This window comes from Plasmodium yoelii (assembly GCF_900002385.2).
Source record: "Plasmodium yoelii strain 17X genome assembly, chromosome: 11".
In the NCBI taxonomy this organism is placed as follows: domain Eukaryota; phylum Apicomplexa; class Aconoidasida; order Haemosporida; family Plasmodiidae; genus Plasmodium; species Plasmodium yoelii.
In genome coordinates this window covers 1,217,077-1,234,680 of record NC_036183.2, presented here as the reverse complement: position 1 = coordinate 1,234,680, position 17,604 = coordinate 1,217,077, and the positions used below count along the sequence as shown (strand labels likewise).

Sequence of the window (17,604 nt, the reverse complement as noted above, 5' to 3'; positions counted from 1 at the left end):
TTAATTTTATTACTACAATTATTTTTTATATGAAATGCTATTATATACATTTAATTACAAAAATTGTTAAATACGCTTAAATATTTTTTCGCCCAATTCATTTCATTTGAATTATTTCCTTTTTCTTGGATGGTTGATGACATATCGTTATAGTTTATAATATTATGATTTATTTATTTCTGATTAGATAAACTATTTTGTTCATCATTATTTTCGTTCTTAAGATCCCTATTAAAATTATCTAAATTGTTGTTATCACACATATAATTATTTAAGTATGTATGATTTTCGGCACCGTTATGCATATTATTATTGTTATTATCATCATTATTGTTATTATCATCATTATTATTATTATTATTGTTATTGTTATTGTTAGTATTATTATTATTATTATTATTATTGTTAGTATTATTATCGGTGCTATTATTGTTATCCACTACTAGTCCATCGTCATTATAGGTTTTATTATTATTATTATTTAGTGCATCTTCATTGTAGTTATTTACCTGTGTCAACTGATTACCATAATAATTCAACTGATTTAATGTGCCTGCATAGTTATTTGTATTATATGGGATAGTATTATTATTGTTGTTACTATTTGCTGTGTTTCCATAAGCAGCATATGAATTGACGTTAGAATTCATCTGATCATAATAATTTATATCATATGGATTATTTAATCCACTATTTCCATTGTTATAGTAAAGGAACATGTTTTTATTTGGGGCTGCATTCTCATTCATGTTGGTATTGTTGCTATTATTATTTCCGTTAATAGGATTTGCATTAGTATTGCATTCATTTTCTTGCTCTCCCCCTTGGTTAATCATCATATTAGGATTGTTTGAATTATAACAATTTTGTGCATTGTTTCCTGTGGGATATCTGTTTTGATTATAGTTATTTGAGGTATTATTTATTGAATTATAATTAATAGAGTTATAATTCATTGAATTATAATTAATTGCGTTGTAATTATTTGGGCTATAATTGGTTTGGTTATAAGGGTTTATGAAATAATTATTTTGATTAAAATTATTAGGGTTGTAATTATTTTCATTCAATAATTTTATATTGTTTGCATTATTTTCAAAATTTTTATTATTGTTATAATAATTATTCATATCCGAATTAGCTATTTTAATTCCATTTGATTTACTAACTTTAATTTTATATCCTTTAAAAATATATCCATCCATTTCGGTTAATGCTCTAACACATTCGTCATAATTAAAAAAGTGAATAAAACAATAAACCTTATTTTGATTTTTTTGCGTATTCTTAATTATTTTAACAAAGCAAATACTACTATAAAAACTAGAAAATAAATTTTCAATTTCTTCTTTTGTTGTACTTTTTGGTAAACTACCAACATATATAGAATATGTTCCTTTGTCATCTAATTCAATATCTACATTTTTATCACTCGAATTTACATTATCAGCAAGATTATATTTTGCCCAATTCAACTTAAATTTATTAATTTTTCCAGGTATCCATTTCCCATTTAATTGTTCAAAACAATATTTTGCAATATCATAATTCGTAAATTCTATAAAAGCATATGAATTTTTTTGAGAATTTTTTTCCTTACATAATTTTATTTTTATTATATCTTCAGAAAATTCATAAAACATACAATACAAAATATAATTTTCATCAACCTTTTCATCTTTTATCTTATCCAAGTCCCCTACCCATAATGTTTTAGTACTATTGGAATTATTCCCCTCTTTGGTTTCATGTTCACCATTTACTTTGTTTGTATTATTCATTTTTTTTAAATCTATCTATATTTTTCTCTATATAAACTATTACTAAATTTTCTAATTTGTACAAACAATATCAATATTTGTATCTATAAATATAACTTGTATGTATATAATATACTTATGCGCAAATGCGAAAAAGCTGTTCTATTTCCTCTTTTGGGTGTCTTAGAATTATATTTTTTGTGTTCTCTTATTTCTTTCTTCACATATGTAATTATTATATATATTCCTTTCTTATGGTTTTAAATATTTCAAAAACAATGCTGTTAATTATAATAAAAAGAATATTATGTCATTAATATGAATGGCTCAAAAAATTCATAATGATTCTTGATTTTTTTATTTTGATTCGATTATTATTATTATATATAAGAAAAAAAACTTCTTAAAAATATGATTCTGATGTTATATTTCTATATTTACATATATGCCTCTATCTCCTGGAAGATTGTGTACGCATATTAGTATAAAATATACGTATAACCACACTTTTATTGTAATTCTTTTTAGTATAGTTTTTAATTATTCCTTTTTTTTTCTTTTAAATCGAATAAATTATAAATAAAAAAGATAATATTAAAAGAAAAGGTAATGCTTATATACAATGTTTATTTTTTTTTATCATTTTTACATACTCTCAAAAAGAAAATACTATACTAATATATATTTATTATTCACTAAATCAACATACATACATATATACAAATATTTTAATAGTATTGTTTTACTAGGCTATAATATTATTTTTTTTGTTAAATGCTTTGGGGTTTTTAATTTCGTTTAGTAATTCTATATTTTTACCAATTTTATTAAGTACATATTTTGGAGTACAAGCATTCTACTAACGTTATTCTTACATATTTATGTTAATGAAATTTATTTTTATTTTAATATATATATTTTATTCATATATTATTTAAAAGTTTTTTTATATTATTATTTTTATTATTCTATTATTTCCAGTCATTAATTATTATTACAATATGAAACAAATATAAAAATGGTAAAAATTATACATATATTTTTATATATACTTAATATTATTATATAGCCAAAATGATGAAGAATCTACTTAAAAATTTTTATATTTATGGTGTTATGCATTTTTTCATGTAAATATATAGTTATTAAAAATTTTATGTAAGGTCGTATTGGATTTATAAATAAATGACGTTATTCCCAAAGGTGCTGAAAATGCATTCCGTTATAGGGTTTAAAATATATATTATACGTATATGTATATATTTTTTTTTTTTTTTTATATTATTTTTTATGTATTGCATAATTTTAAATAGTGGTAAATCAAACGTCTCATAACATATTGAAAAAATTATATAGGGGAATAATAATTCCGTATGTCATAGAAAAATATTTATTTGATATATTCCCCACATGTATAATTTATATATAATATTCATATGTATTGAATTATGCTATATCATCCATATAAGTATGAACCCTTACTTTTTCTTATCAACTTCCTCTTTTTATTCTATATTTTTTGGGGGCTATAACAATTTTAAATAAACATTTTTTTTTTATAAAATTCATATTTTACTCGAATTAAAAAAATTATGAAATACAAAATATGCATTTTTTATGCATATATAAATTCGTATTATTATTATTATTATATAATTTAAAAAATGTATATAACGAGTATACATCATATATAAAGTAAAACGAATAAATACAAATAAATTTATATTTCCAGTACTTGAATAATAATAAAATTAATAAATATTTATCTCAGAAAAAATTGCATTGGTGTGCTGAAATGACAATATCTTTATATTCCTTAATAATATTACATGAAGCTGTAAATTACATATTGTTGTAATATTTCTCATTTTTGTTACATATTGATTTTTTAAATATAAAAAAAAAGTGTTAATAAATTTATGGAGGTAAAAATTATATATAAATAATTTTATTACATTCTCGTATATATTATAAAAAATATGTAATACACATAATAAACTTATAAATAGTTTTGGTGTATTATGTCTTTCACAAATTGGTACAGTTTTTTAAGGAAAATATCACTTAGAATTCTTATAATAATAATTAATATATTGATAACATATTATTATATCTAAATTATTATAAGTCACTTTAATTCATAATAAGCAAATAAAAAAGTTGATATACAATATTATGCCGATTTACAATGAAAGCATAATTGTTGTTTATTTTGTAATGTAATTATTAACACAAATAATGAGTATATTCAGCAGTTAGCTGTATGCAAATGTTGTAGTATTCGCTTTTTCATCACCATATATATATATATATATATATATATATATTTAGATTATAAAAAACGATTTGTATATTATTACATAAAACAACAACTTCCCATACATTCATACTGGCTCATGTTGCAACACAATATTTTAGTAAAAAATATATGAATTAATATGATAAATTATATAATATACACAAAACAATTAATAATGTAAATGCACAAAACAAAAAATGTGATTTTTAAACAAATCCATATTAATTATTGTATATGCTCACTCGCATATATATACATACTCAAATGACGAATAAATAAAATAAATATAACATTGAGTAAGCATAACAATGTGAATTTTTTTAATTAGAATGACATAATAATGTATAATATTTCTCGGAGTTTTACAACGAATATTATAAAACATAAAAAATATTTCCTTATTTTTATTTGCTTCATGTACAAATGATGCATATTAATTAGTTCTATTTTGATTTATGATATTGTATATGTAATCACTAACTATATCGCTTTTTAAAATTCCAATATGTTTGTAATATACAAAGTGTTTAGCTTCTTTCACATTTTGGAGTTTTTTACAAGCCTCTAAACTTTCCAATGAAATTGTTCCATCACCAATACCATAATATATTATAGGATCGTGATTAAAGTGCACATCTTGGTAAAATAGCATATATTCTGTATTTCTTTTTCTAGTGGTACTATACAAACAATATGTTGGAATACCATGATCTACTGAAAAAAATCGATCGGTGTATTGGATATAATTTTCATATTTTTCCCTTATATCATCACTTAACAATTCGTGCCAATTTGATAATGTATATGTCTTTAAATTTACATCTTCTCTATCAGTGTAACATCGTTCGTTATATATTCCACATTCGGTTACTATGCTTTGAACAAGTTTCTCATCAATTGGCAACTTACCCATATTTATTATTACAACGATTTGATCTCTGTCATAATATTTTCTATAAGGTATAAGATCAAATGGAGATCCCATATTATGTGAAATAGCTTTCATCAAACTTCCAGATATAGATACTTTAAGAATATTTCTTAATTTAAAAAGCGTATAATCTTTACTACTATAAAGTAGTGCTCTAATTGCTTTAATCGAACCAGCAAATGGCACATTAATATGCATTACAATATTTATATATTTTTTTTTCCATTCTTCATCTACAAATTGTGATAAAAAATAATTAATAAATAACCCACCTAAACTATGACCTATTAAATCGACTTTAGTTCCTTTTTTCAGTCCATATATATATTCAATGTGTGACTTTAAAACTTCATATTTTTGTTGTGAAAGGGGAAATCTCCAATCATATGGGGCACTTAATATATCTTTTCCATCAATATATCCATTTTCCAAAAATTTATCTGCAAGAATACCATAATATCTTGTTAAACGCAATGGTTTATTTTTTATATAATCTAAAAATGCAACACCTTTTATATACCCATAATGTTCAACATTTATAAATACACCTGGTTTGTTGCGATACATTTTTTTTTTTCTATCATAATCTAATTTTAATGTATCAAATAAACAATATACATTTGATCTAATTGAAAATAATCTGCTTAAACTAAGCCATATTCTATAAGGTTTCGAATGTAATGCTTTTGAACTACAGCTATCAATCTGTGCATGATTGTATTCCGCAATTAACGTACTTCCTCCTAGCCCTGGAACTAAATAGACACTACTCTTAGGAGTATTATCAATAATAGTATTATTACTTTTTTTTGGAAGTCCAACAATCTCATCATCATCAACGTCATCATCTACACCATCCTCTACATCGGTAGATTTGCTTTCCCAATAATAGGAATCTTCAGCCCTTTTGAATTCCCCATATTTTTCTTGAATCATTTCATTTGTTTTTAATTCTTTCTCCGTTTCACTAAGCTTTTCAACATCTGAGTTATCTATTTCCTCCATAATAGTTTCATTTTCTATATTAACGTTTTTTGATACTTCTATTTCTTTCACTGTATCTTCTTCATTTTCTTCTGTATATTCTGATTCGTTTTTTTTTTCTTCATTTTCTTCTGTATATTTCGATTCGATTTCTTTTTCTTCATTTTCTTCTGTATATTCCGATTCTATTTTTTTTTCTTCATTTTCTTCTGTATGTTCTGATACGTATTCTTTTTCCTTTTGTTTTTGTTCTAATACAGCACCTGCTATTATTTCTTTAGCAATTTCAATTTCTTCTGCTACAGTTTCTTTAATCTTTTCTACTTCTTCCGCAGCAGTTTCTTTAATTTTTTTTATTTCTTTTTCTGCACTCTCTTTTACTTTTTCGATTTCTTCGGCTGTGACTTCTTTAACTCTTTTTATTTCAACTGAAGGATCATCTTTATCAGCTGTCTCTTCTATTACGGTTTCCTTATCGATTGATGCTTCTTCTACTATAGCTTCTTTAGTATCTGCTACTTCATACTCGACCACTGCTTCAGGTGTCGATTCGATATTCAATACATTTTGGTCATCATTTTTTGACTCTTTACTTTCGAATTCGACTGTTTGTTCTGTCTCTTCAGTGTTTGTTTCATTCAAAAAATTACCCGTTCCTTCTAAATTCGCAATTTCCGAATTTTTATTGGATTCACCAAAAGATAATTTATAAGGTGTTTTTATAAGCACATTGATGATGCTCCCAATTGATGGGTTAAACGAATATATTAATGTCAAACATATGCAGTTATATAATATGATTATAAAGAGAAATACCTGCATTCTTTCACATTCACATCAATAATTTTTTTAATGAAAAATATATACAAATTATATGTATAGTATATTTATTTTACAATAAATGTTTAATTATACAAAATGTCTATATACACACTATCTTTAAATTGTCGGTTATGTGAATTTCTTTTTTATTTCTCAAATTAAGTATATTATTATGTTGTTGATTTTAATTATTTTATAATATTGACATAAAAAACATCAAAAAGTATATATAAAATTAAAAAAAAAACAATTAGAGACAAAAATTATCATATAACAAATTTAACATTGAATTATATACCAAATATTTAATAATATAAATTTTAAGAATTTATTAATATTATTATATTTTTTTTCATTAAACCCAATTTAAAAAGTGTATAAAAAATTCACATCGATTTTAATATGCATATAATATAAAAACATTTCCTTTATAATAATATATTTAACATATTATTACGTTGAATAGAAAAACATTAAAAAATATTTCAATGCATAAGTGTGTTTTTTTGCATGCCTTATTTATGTGCTTTATTTTTTTTTGGTGGTGCTACATATAATTTAGTATATTTTGAGTTGAACAAAATATAGCATATGCATGTGGTTTTATGTATATAGAAATAATATATAAAGAAATTTATATAAATTATAATTTCTCATATATATATAATTTATGCTTAATTCGAATGAAAAAAAATAATGTAATATATTAATAAAAACGTAATTACACATTTTAAATGAAAGCACTATATAATTATGCGCATGTAGTTTGTATTGGTTTTGTTGTCAGATATGCACACAATGCATGGAATACTTTTTATTTTTGTATTGAAATTATAGAGGAAACTGTACAAATATATTTCGAGACAAAATATGGTAATTATATATGTGTTGTTCTAAAATAATTAAAATATTTAATAGGAAACTTACAACTATAGATTATATGAAAACCTGTTGTAAATGAGAAATTACAAGTAATAATTAAAATTTTCAAAGGAATACAAATATGGAATATATATAAAATAATATGCATTTTTTTTCATTAATATAATACAATGAAATTTTTCGTCTTTTAGATTTTGAAACACTTTTTTACAAATGCATTTTATTAATAAATCATGTAAATACTTCGAATATATTGGTTCACATAATTTTATAAGCAATATAAAAATATTGAGTAGCAGCATAAAATCTTATTAATATTTAATGTTTTTTTATGGCAATAATAATATATTTATACCTATTTATATAATTTTATGTGAAATTGGAAAAATGTAAGAAACCCAAATGTATGGTGTTTATATACAAACAACTTTATTTGCATATCATTTCCAAAGTCATATATACCAAATATTATCGAGGTTTTACGCACATACACATTATTTCATTTCTATTAATCTACGATATACCCAACATTTTTTTTTGCAATTTCACACGTTCAAAGATATATGCAATCTGTGCCTATCGTTCCATTCAAATATATCTATATATATATTGAAATATTTACATTATTGTAATAGATGTTATTTAAATGTAGCAAATTAAATTACCTTAAAATATACAACAGATTAAATTTTGTTAATATACAAACGGAAGTACATAGATTACATTTGCACTGTAATAATTTTTTGCCAAATAATTTTTTAACACAAAATGATAAAGAAAGTATTCAAAAGTTTATGAATTCAGTTAGCAAGGAGGAAACAAATTAATAAGAAAATACAAAAAAAAAATACATAAAATAATAAAAAAGGCACCAATAAATATTAATACATTATGTAGACATCTGTAAATCCACAAAAAAAATTATCTATCCTATACTCATAAATATATATAAAACAGTATAAAATATACACACGTATATGTTACTGAAAACATTAAAATGTTCTTAATTTTTTCTTTTTTCTTTTTTGTTAGTTTTAACTTTTTTCGTAAAATATTGTTTTTAAGTTCGTTTCATAACAAACAAATAGTATTGTATTACAAAACAAACTATATTTGGTATTTCATTGCCATTTTGATGATTCCATCATTTTATATTATTAATAATTCGAATACGTGAAATATATATTGTACAGCACCATTAAATAATCTTATTAATATATATCTGAGCACTTGTACAAATCCGCAATGCACGTTTTTCTTATCATGTATTTATGACTCCATTTTATTTTTCAAATATTCTTTTTTTTCTTCATTATTTTTTAACTTATTCCATTCTAAGTATGGAATTAAAATTAGTTTATATTTTTTGCACAGCAAGTAATATTTTATTAGATTTAGGCAATCAATATTTTGACATGATCTCTTCATGTTTCTGTCATAGTAATAATGGTTGTTTCCATTGATCTCGACACATATCTAAAAAATAAAAAATACGATAAAAAAATTAAATCAGTAAGGATAATAGTTAATGTATACAAAGGGTTGAAAAAAGTGTTATTATTATATTTTTCATCAATATAGATTCATTGTAATTTTTATATTACCGAATTTTGTATAACAATATCGACAGTATATATTCCATCAAGAAATGGGACCTTCAAAAAAAATTAAAAGACAAAAATTAAGATAATAAGTAAAATGATAAAGTATACTTAGTGATAAACCGGTATAATGATTTATTGTATTTATGCATTGCATTATATCTCTCTATATATACATATGTGCTCTTCAATATTCACACAATATTACCTCACACTCCATATCGTTTATCCCTAACAAACGAAATGTTGAGAAAACATCCCTGTGGAAACTCGATGAATGAATTGCTGATTTGTTTCTTTTCTCAATAACATGGCACTCTTTTGCGTATTCAACTAGCTGTTCATTTCTGGTCTCTTTTTCTGGAGTATGAATCAAAAATTGCATATAAAAATTATACTTTTCATATGTGCTTTTATTATAAAAGTTGTTTATATATTTAACGAAATATATTATGTTGTTTAGTATATGTATACTTTTTTCACTTAAAATATTGTGTATTTTAAAAAAATCGTAACTTTTTTTATCAGTTTTTGTTTTATCCGCATTTATGTAAATTCTTGAATTATTTAAATAGTGTAATGGGTTTTTTATGCAATTTATTTCCCTGTTGTTATTCATGGAATGAGTTTCAACAGGTATATATTTGTCTTCGTTTATGTAATATTGATATAAATATTTTATATATATATTAAAATAAACATTAAATATATACAGCTGATATATCGAATGAATGGGAATATGAAGTGATATATTAGAATTTGTTTTTGTTAGTATTACATTGTTTTGTTCACTGAAATACCAATAATGGTTTTTTACACCTGGGCTACCCATACTATTAATTATATCTGTTGAATAATATTCGTTGAAACTATCGATATCATATTTATTATTATAATAGCTCATATTAATATTTTCAGAGTGTTTTTCTTCAAAATAATTAAATATATAATGATGAAAAGACTCTAGCATTTTATTTATATTTTTAAAGTGTATTTTATCAAAACCTAATATCACATAACTGTTTAATATATTTGGAATAATGTTAATTATTTTATAACTTGGTGTGAAAATAAAATTAGACAAATTTTCATTTATTTTTTCCAATATACATTTTAAATTGTTAACCATGCTTATTTGACTACAATTTTTTAAATTACTATCATTACATTCATTTATGAAAAGAAGCTTTTCATTTTCATATGACGTTTTTTTATTCAACATAGCATCTTTATTTTTTAAAGACATTGAAACATTATCATATACATTTAAATTTATACCAAATATATTTAGCCTTGATAATGATATTAGTAAATTTATGTAATCAAAAAAATGTAAACTGTTTAAATTTTCAGTGACTTTTTTTAGGCATGTTTCTATAAGTAATAAATTTCTATATTTCATTTTTGCAAATGAATTTAATAAATTTATATATATTTCTGGTTTGCTTGATTTTTGTTCGATATTATATTTATTTAAAATTTGTAAAAGCATATAAATTATTTTTTTATTATTCAAATTTTTACTATATATATTAAATAGTGAAATAAATGTATTAATATTATTTTCATCATGTTGTATTTTTAAATTCATATTATTTCCTTCATTTATGTTTTCATTTTTTTTGGATAAGCTGTTGTGTAAATGTTCGGAATGCGTATTATCATCTTCGTTTTTATATGCTTTTTTGGCGAAAGTTTCATTTATTTTTTCCCCATATTCCATATCATCGAACGAGATAGCATCCAAATTGTTCATGTGATATCTCTCTTTGGTAGTCTGTAACTCTTCAACAACATTAGTATTATTCTCTCCTTGCTTATTTATAATTACCTTTAACTTTTTAGTAACAATATCATCTATATTGTCTTGCAACTTTTTAATGTGTAGCTCTTCAAATGTTTTATTATCAAAAGTGCTATTTATTTGGTGTAAATAATAAAGGATATTTGCCAAATTTTTTAAATTGCATGAACTATATAATCGATGTAAAGAATTCATTATAATAATTTGAACAATAATATTTGTTAAGTTATTTAAATTGTTAGTTATCATATTTGAATATATTAAATCCCTGTGTTTATTTTTATAATAGTTTTTATTTAGATCATTACTAATGTTGTAAACAAAAATATACATTTTCATCACATTAATTATTGTTTCCATATTAAAAAATTCTATATTATTTTTTAAATATAAATAATACAATACATCCACTTCTTTAGACATGTAATTGCAAATTTTTATGAATTCGCTTATGCTTTGTAAATCACTGCTTTTTGTTTTATAAAAATCAGAGGAATTATTTCTGGATTTATTTTTTTCTAAATTATTTTCCTCATTTTGTTCATTTTTAATATTATTAGAAATTTGTTTTTCTTTATTTTTTGATTCAAAATTATAACAAAATGATTTACTTTTATAATATTCATAATTTAACAAATTAAAAATTCGTTCACATATTATATCAGGAATATCCTTATTTGTTATCTCATTTCTATGTTCAGAAATATAATTCAAAATAAATTTAAGTTTTTTTGTTTTTTCATTTGATATGATATGCATTTGATCAAATATACTATCTATATTGTCAAATATTCCAGTGTGTGTATATTCGTATTGATGATTTATATAATTAATATTCTCTTTGAAACAATCTATATTATTAGTATTATAAGTTTTATTATTATTTACTCCAGTATAATAAATTGTCATCATAATTAACACAAGGTCATGTATATTGCTTATATTATTATGCCTTAGTAAAAACAATTTCATAATGTTGTATAAATACTTATCATATGGTTCATAGATAAGATGAAATAACAAAGTAACATATCTCCAATCATTTTCATTTGGCCTTTCTATATCTATGCAATTAAAATAATATATAAATTTCAGTTTATTTAGAAACCATTTGTTATTAGTATAATTTATTTTTTTTAATAAACTGATAATGAAATATATTTCATTAAAAGTTATATTTCTAATATAAACATCCATATTCTTATTACTATCTAAAGCCATTCCTTTGACTTCATATATTTCCTTTTTTAAGCCATTAAATTTTAGAGAGTTCCCTAAAATACCGTATTCAGGTGATTCATTACACGTTTTATTATCATAATTTATGCATTTTTGTACATTATCTATATCCTTTCCATAGCTATTATTATTATTCTCTTGTTTTATGTTTTCATATCTTTCACTAAAACCCTTGAATGTGTTAAAAATAAAACGATTGAAATAATCATTGTGATATATTATATAATCTATTTTAATGTTCAAGATGCTTATCAACTTTTTTACTACTTGTTCATTAGTATGATTAAAATAGTAAAAACTGTATAAAATATACGATATCCTTATTATATATACATTTTCAAAACAATCAATTTTTTCTTTTTTCATGTCTTCATTAGGAACCTCTATATCATTGATAATATTTTCTAATTTGTTCAACAAAGCAACATCATATAATTTGTATTTTATAAGTGTTTTAAAAATAAAATATATTTTATTTAATCCCCATTGTTCTTTTAGTGTTTTTACTCGATTTATGTAATTTTTAATAATATCTTCATTCACATTATATTCAGTTACATACTTTAAATTTTCAATAATATTTACTGAATCCAAATTCCTTATGACATTTTTATTGCATATATTCTTTAGGAAATTATTATTTTTTTTATTATCCCCTGCACATTTTGTTTTTTTATTATTATATAGGCGAACATTACATTTTATTTTCCTCTCAAATTTTATTAAATCTGTTATTATTCTATTTTTACTATTTAGTATATTCATTCAGGAGCGATACAAGGAATAGCTGCTTTTTATTTTTTATTATGTTTAAAAAAATATTTATAATTATATATCTATTTACATTTATTGACAATCATTTGAAGAAGTTACTCGTATTGCATATATGCTATTTTTAATATTTTATCATTTTCTTTTTCTAGATATATATAGAGAGCGTTATAAATGTACTATACCTATATCGTTATTTTGGATATTTTTCGAAATAATTTTTTACAAAACTATTTTATTAATAAATCATGTAAATACTTCGAATATATCGGTACACATAATTTTATAAGCAATATAAAGCATTGAGTAGCAGCATAAAATCTTATTATTATTTAATATTTTTTTATGACAATAATAACATATTTATTTATAATTTATATTATTTTTTTCACAATAAAATTCTTGGAGCAATGCTACCAATATTTTCATAACCTTTATATTTAGTGTATAACAACAACTATGATTTTAAATATAAATATTTTGTCTATCAACATCATATTTATTTATATAATATAATATGAATTTTAGGGCTTTAAAACGTTCATAACAAAAACTCTGAAAATATTAATTATATTTTATTCACAGTTATACTGTATAAATAATTTTTCTCTTTTAAATTGTATACATAAAAAGAATAGCTTAGAATTTTTTTTTTTATCAAATTTTTTTTTTTTTTTTAACTAGGCATAAATATGAATACTATAGGTATATTTTTATACATAAAGCAGTCTATGAGCAATGTTAACTTTGTAAACAATATATTTATATAATTTTATGTGAAATTGGAAAAATATAAGAAACCCAAATGTATGGTGTTTATATACAAACAACTTTATTTGCATATCATTTCCAAAGTCATATATACCAAATATTATCGAGGTTTTACGCACATACACATTATTTCATTTCTATTAATCTACGATATACCCAACATTTTTTTCTGCAATTTCACACATCCAATAGTAATATGCAATCTATATGTATCGTTTCATTTGAATATATGTATATACATACTTATAATTATTACATTTGTATACTATGTATATATCCAATTATATGTAATACATGTTCCCTTTAATAAGGGTTTATGGCGAATTCTAGCATTTCATTACTCTAAATTAACGTTTTTACTGTTTTGGGCCATTTTGTTTTTTTTCAACACCGTTGTTTTCGAATGTCTCTAAGTCTCCAAAAAACAATCAATGTAACAAGTTTTTACATAAGCACATAAAGAACATTTCCTTTGAAATAAAATTTTATTTTAAGTTAAAATATTTTGTAATTCTTTGTTAGAACAAAAAATAATGTAATAAAATATTGACTTTAATATTCAGCTTGTTTGTGCACTATAATATATATACAAAAGCATATTAGTATTATTATATTTTTTTATTATTTAAAGCATAATAATATATGGCCCATGATAGTAAAAAAAATAGTAAAATAATAAATAAGCGGCCAAAATTATTATTATTAATTTTTGAATAATAAAAAAAAATAAATAATACAATAGTGGAAAATTATGATTAAAAAAAAAATATTTAGAAATTTATATAATAAACAAAAGAGTATGATTTAAAAATTCAAATTCTAAAATTTCCAATTATAGAGTATAAGCTTTTGTAGTATATACATATTTTTGTATACAATTATACATCCATAAAAATAGCACCCCAATTGCCTATAAAATATTAATATATATATAATTCACATATAAATTAACATTTATACTTCCACAAAATACAGAGCAACAAAATTAAATGTTTTAATTTTCAAAAAGGGCTTTATATACGAAATATGCCTTTAATATCATATTTTTGAGGCTCGTAGAAAAAAGGATATATATATATATAACTCAGGCGTTCTTTATTTAGATACGATATATAAATACATAGGCATTCAGGTAAAAATATTATAATCAAGCACATCCTTGTATTTGTGGACGTACATATAATAACTGTATCCGAATATTTCATATGTGTATATATGCATCCATAGCTATATATACACATATATGCATAAGAATGCATTTACTTGTTTCTATTTCATCTAATAATTCCTGATATGCATCATCTATACAAACCTTTACAGATGGATATTTGAAGAAACATGATACAGAGAAAACTATATTTTACATTGGTTATTTTAGCTGTTTTAAGCACAATACAAATAGATACAAAATGGAATAAATATGTAAATGCATGGTTTGGACGTGGGGAACCCGAAGATGACGATTATAACCATACAAAATTATATAAGGTGTTAGAAGTAGATAAATATGCAACTACTGAAGAAATAAAAAAGGCTTATAGGAAACTATCCAAAATATATCATCCAGATAAAGCAAAAGATAAAAATTCAAATACTCGTTTTAATGAAATAGCTGAAGCTTATGAAATATTAGGTGATGAAGAAAAAAGAAGAATGTATGATAATTATGGATTAAACGCTGCAAAGAATGTAGAAAGTAATAAAATGGATGATGATCCATCAGATCATTTTAATATTTATGAAAGTTTTTTTGGTGGCGGTTTTAGAAGAGAAGAAGTTAAAAAAGCAGAAAGCCTAATATTACCAATAGAATTGAGTTTAGAGCAATTATATAAAGGAGATATATTTTCGATATATTATACAAGGGATGTAAAATGCTTAAGAAGTGATGATTGTATTATGAAAAAAAAAGAATGTAGTGGTAAAGGGTATAGAACTGTAACACAACAAGTCGCTCCAGGTTTTATTATGCAAAATAAAATAAGAGATGATAATTGTATAGATAGGGGAAAGGCGTGGGACTCGAAATGCTCATATTGCCCAAATGGACTAATTGAAGAAAAAAGTATTGAATTAACATTAGAAATTGAACCTGGAACTAAAAATAATGATAAAATTTTATTTGAAAAAAAAGGAAAACAACAAATTGGTCATGAGAATGGAGATTTAATTTTTCTTGTTCAAACAAAAAACCATAAGATCTATGAAAGAAAAAATAATGATTTACATCAAACATATCAAATTAGTTTAAAGGATGCTTTAATTGGATTCTCAAAAGATATACATCATATTAGTGGTACACCTATTCGTATAACCAAAAATACCGTCACTTTTCATAATGAAGTTCTTAAAATACAAAATAAAGGTATGCCGATTAAAAATTCAAGTCAATATGGCAATCTTTACATTAAATTCATGGTACAATTTCCTGATAAGTTAACAGAGAAACAAAAGGAGGCCATTGTTGATTTGTTCTAATATATTTGGTGCACGGACTTCGGTATATGTTATGCGCATTATGCACATTAATGTGTGCTTTATAATGAAGTAATATATATCGGCGTACTTTAATATATCATTAATTATAAAAATCCTTATTTTTTTGTAACACACTTTTAATATTTCTTCGGAAATTAAAAATGAAAAAGTTAATAAAATTACAAAGGAAGTACTAATGCGTGTGCAATATATAGTTAGAGGATATCTTAATTTACATATATATTATGTATATTCATAAAATTTATTTATAAATGGAAAAATGTGCATATTACTTATTCTAATCCTCACATTTCCCTTTTTCATCCTATATATTGATTGTATATGCATATGTATGCATATAACGTTTCATTTTTGTTTTGCACAATCCATTTTGGTACCTTTTTTTCGATTTTTTCCATCATTGATTTTTGTGTATTTTATTGTTTATTTTAATAATATACCAATAACTAAAATTAGCCAATGAAAACAATAAAAAAAACTTAATTCGTAAAAATAGCAAAATGAAAGCTCTGCAAACATTCAAAATTTATTTTTCTTAAAACTATTTATTTGAATTGGGTTTCATAAATATATGTGGATATATAAACATGTATATATATATATAATGGATGCATATTATATATATGGAATAGTGGGGGTCTATATATGAAAATACCAAGGCGACCAGCATTCATACATATACTATATAAAATATGTGAAAATAGTGGGGAAATTGTGTAACAATGCAATAATATAATATAAGAGAGCATACAATTTATATCATCGAATGGATTATATATACATGCGTTATAGTACGTTTTCATTTACATCCATAAAAAATAATGCATATATATGAATTGTATCGTTCCTATAATGACGTTATTTTTTAAATTTAATTAAAAGTTATAATATAAAAAAAATTATATTATTAATATTGTACATTACTAATTATTACTAATGCTTTTTATTTTTTTGATAAATAATTTATCTAAATTGCTTATGTTTAATTAAACTGTGTAAAAAATTTAACGCATTTAAATTAATTTTATTTATTTTTTGTAATAATTTTTTTTATTATTTGATGATCCTATTCGTTTTTAGCTTCTCCTAAACAATTAAATAGTTCACATCACTTATTTATATTGCATATTTACATGTATATGAATGCAAATGGTTACAATATCTTTGGATATGCACATATATAATTAATAGTCCCTTCAAATTAGAAGTATATAATTACTTTTATTATGTATGCAATAAAA

The 17,604-nt window shown here is 22.3% G+C and overlaps 5 protein-coding genes across 5 annotated transcripts; 2 read left to right on the top strand and 3 right to left on the bottom strand.

Moving 5' to 3' along the window:
• Positions 1-173: 173 nt before the first annotated feature.
• Positions 174-1,781, bottom strand: PY17X_1129700 (uncharacterized protein; the record flags this gene model as incomplete). The annotated part of the gene is made up of 1 exon (XM_719330.1): positions 174-1,781. The coding sequence occupies one exon, from the start codon at positions 1,779-1,781 to the stop codon at positions 174-176; it is 1,608 nt and encodes a 535-aa protein (XP_724423.1).
• Positions 1,782-4,492: 2,711 nt separating this feature from the next.
• Positions 4,493-6,796, bottom strand: PY17X_1129600 (lecithin:cholesterol acyltransferase; the record flags this gene model as incomplete). Its single annotated transcript, XM_719331.1, has 1 exon — positions 4,493-6,796. The coding sequence occupies one exon, from the start codon at positions 6,794-6,796 to the stop codon at positions 4,493-4,495; it is 2,304 nt and encodes a 767-aa protein (XP_724424.1).
• Positions 6,797-8,080: 1,284 nt separating this feature from the next.
• Positions 8,081-8,338, top strand: PY17X_1129500 (conserved Plasmodium protein, unknown function; the record flags this gene model as incomplete). The annotated part of the gene is made up of 1 exon (XM_022956544.1): positions 8,081-8,338. One exon carries the CDS (start codon positions 8,081-8,083, stop codon positions 8,336-8,338), a length of 258 nt encoding a protein of 85 aa, XP_022812431.1.
• A 609-nt stretch (positions 8,339-8,947) lies between these two features.
• Positions 8,948-13,087, bottom strand: PY17X_1129400 (uncharacterized protein; the record flags this gene model as incomplete). Its single annotated transcript, XM_719332.2, has 3 exons — positions 8,948-9,154; positions 9,283-9,333; positions 9,488-13,087. 3 exons carry the CDS (start codon positions 13,085-13,087, stop codon positions 8,948-8,950), a joined length of 3,858 nt encoding a protein of 1,285 aa, XP_724425.2.
• A 2,115-nt stretch (positions 13,088-15,202) lies between these two features.
• On the top strand, positions 15,203-16,342 carry PY17X_1129300 (uncharacterized protein; the record flags this gene model as incomplete). The annotated part of the gene is made up of 1 exon (XM_718615.1): positions 15,203-16,342. The coding sequence occupies one exon, from the start codon at positions 15,203-15,205 to the stop codon at positions 16,340-16,342; it is 1,140 nt and encodes a 379-aa protein (XP_723708.1).
• Between the last annotated feature and the right edge of the window lie 1,262 nt (positions 16,343-17,604).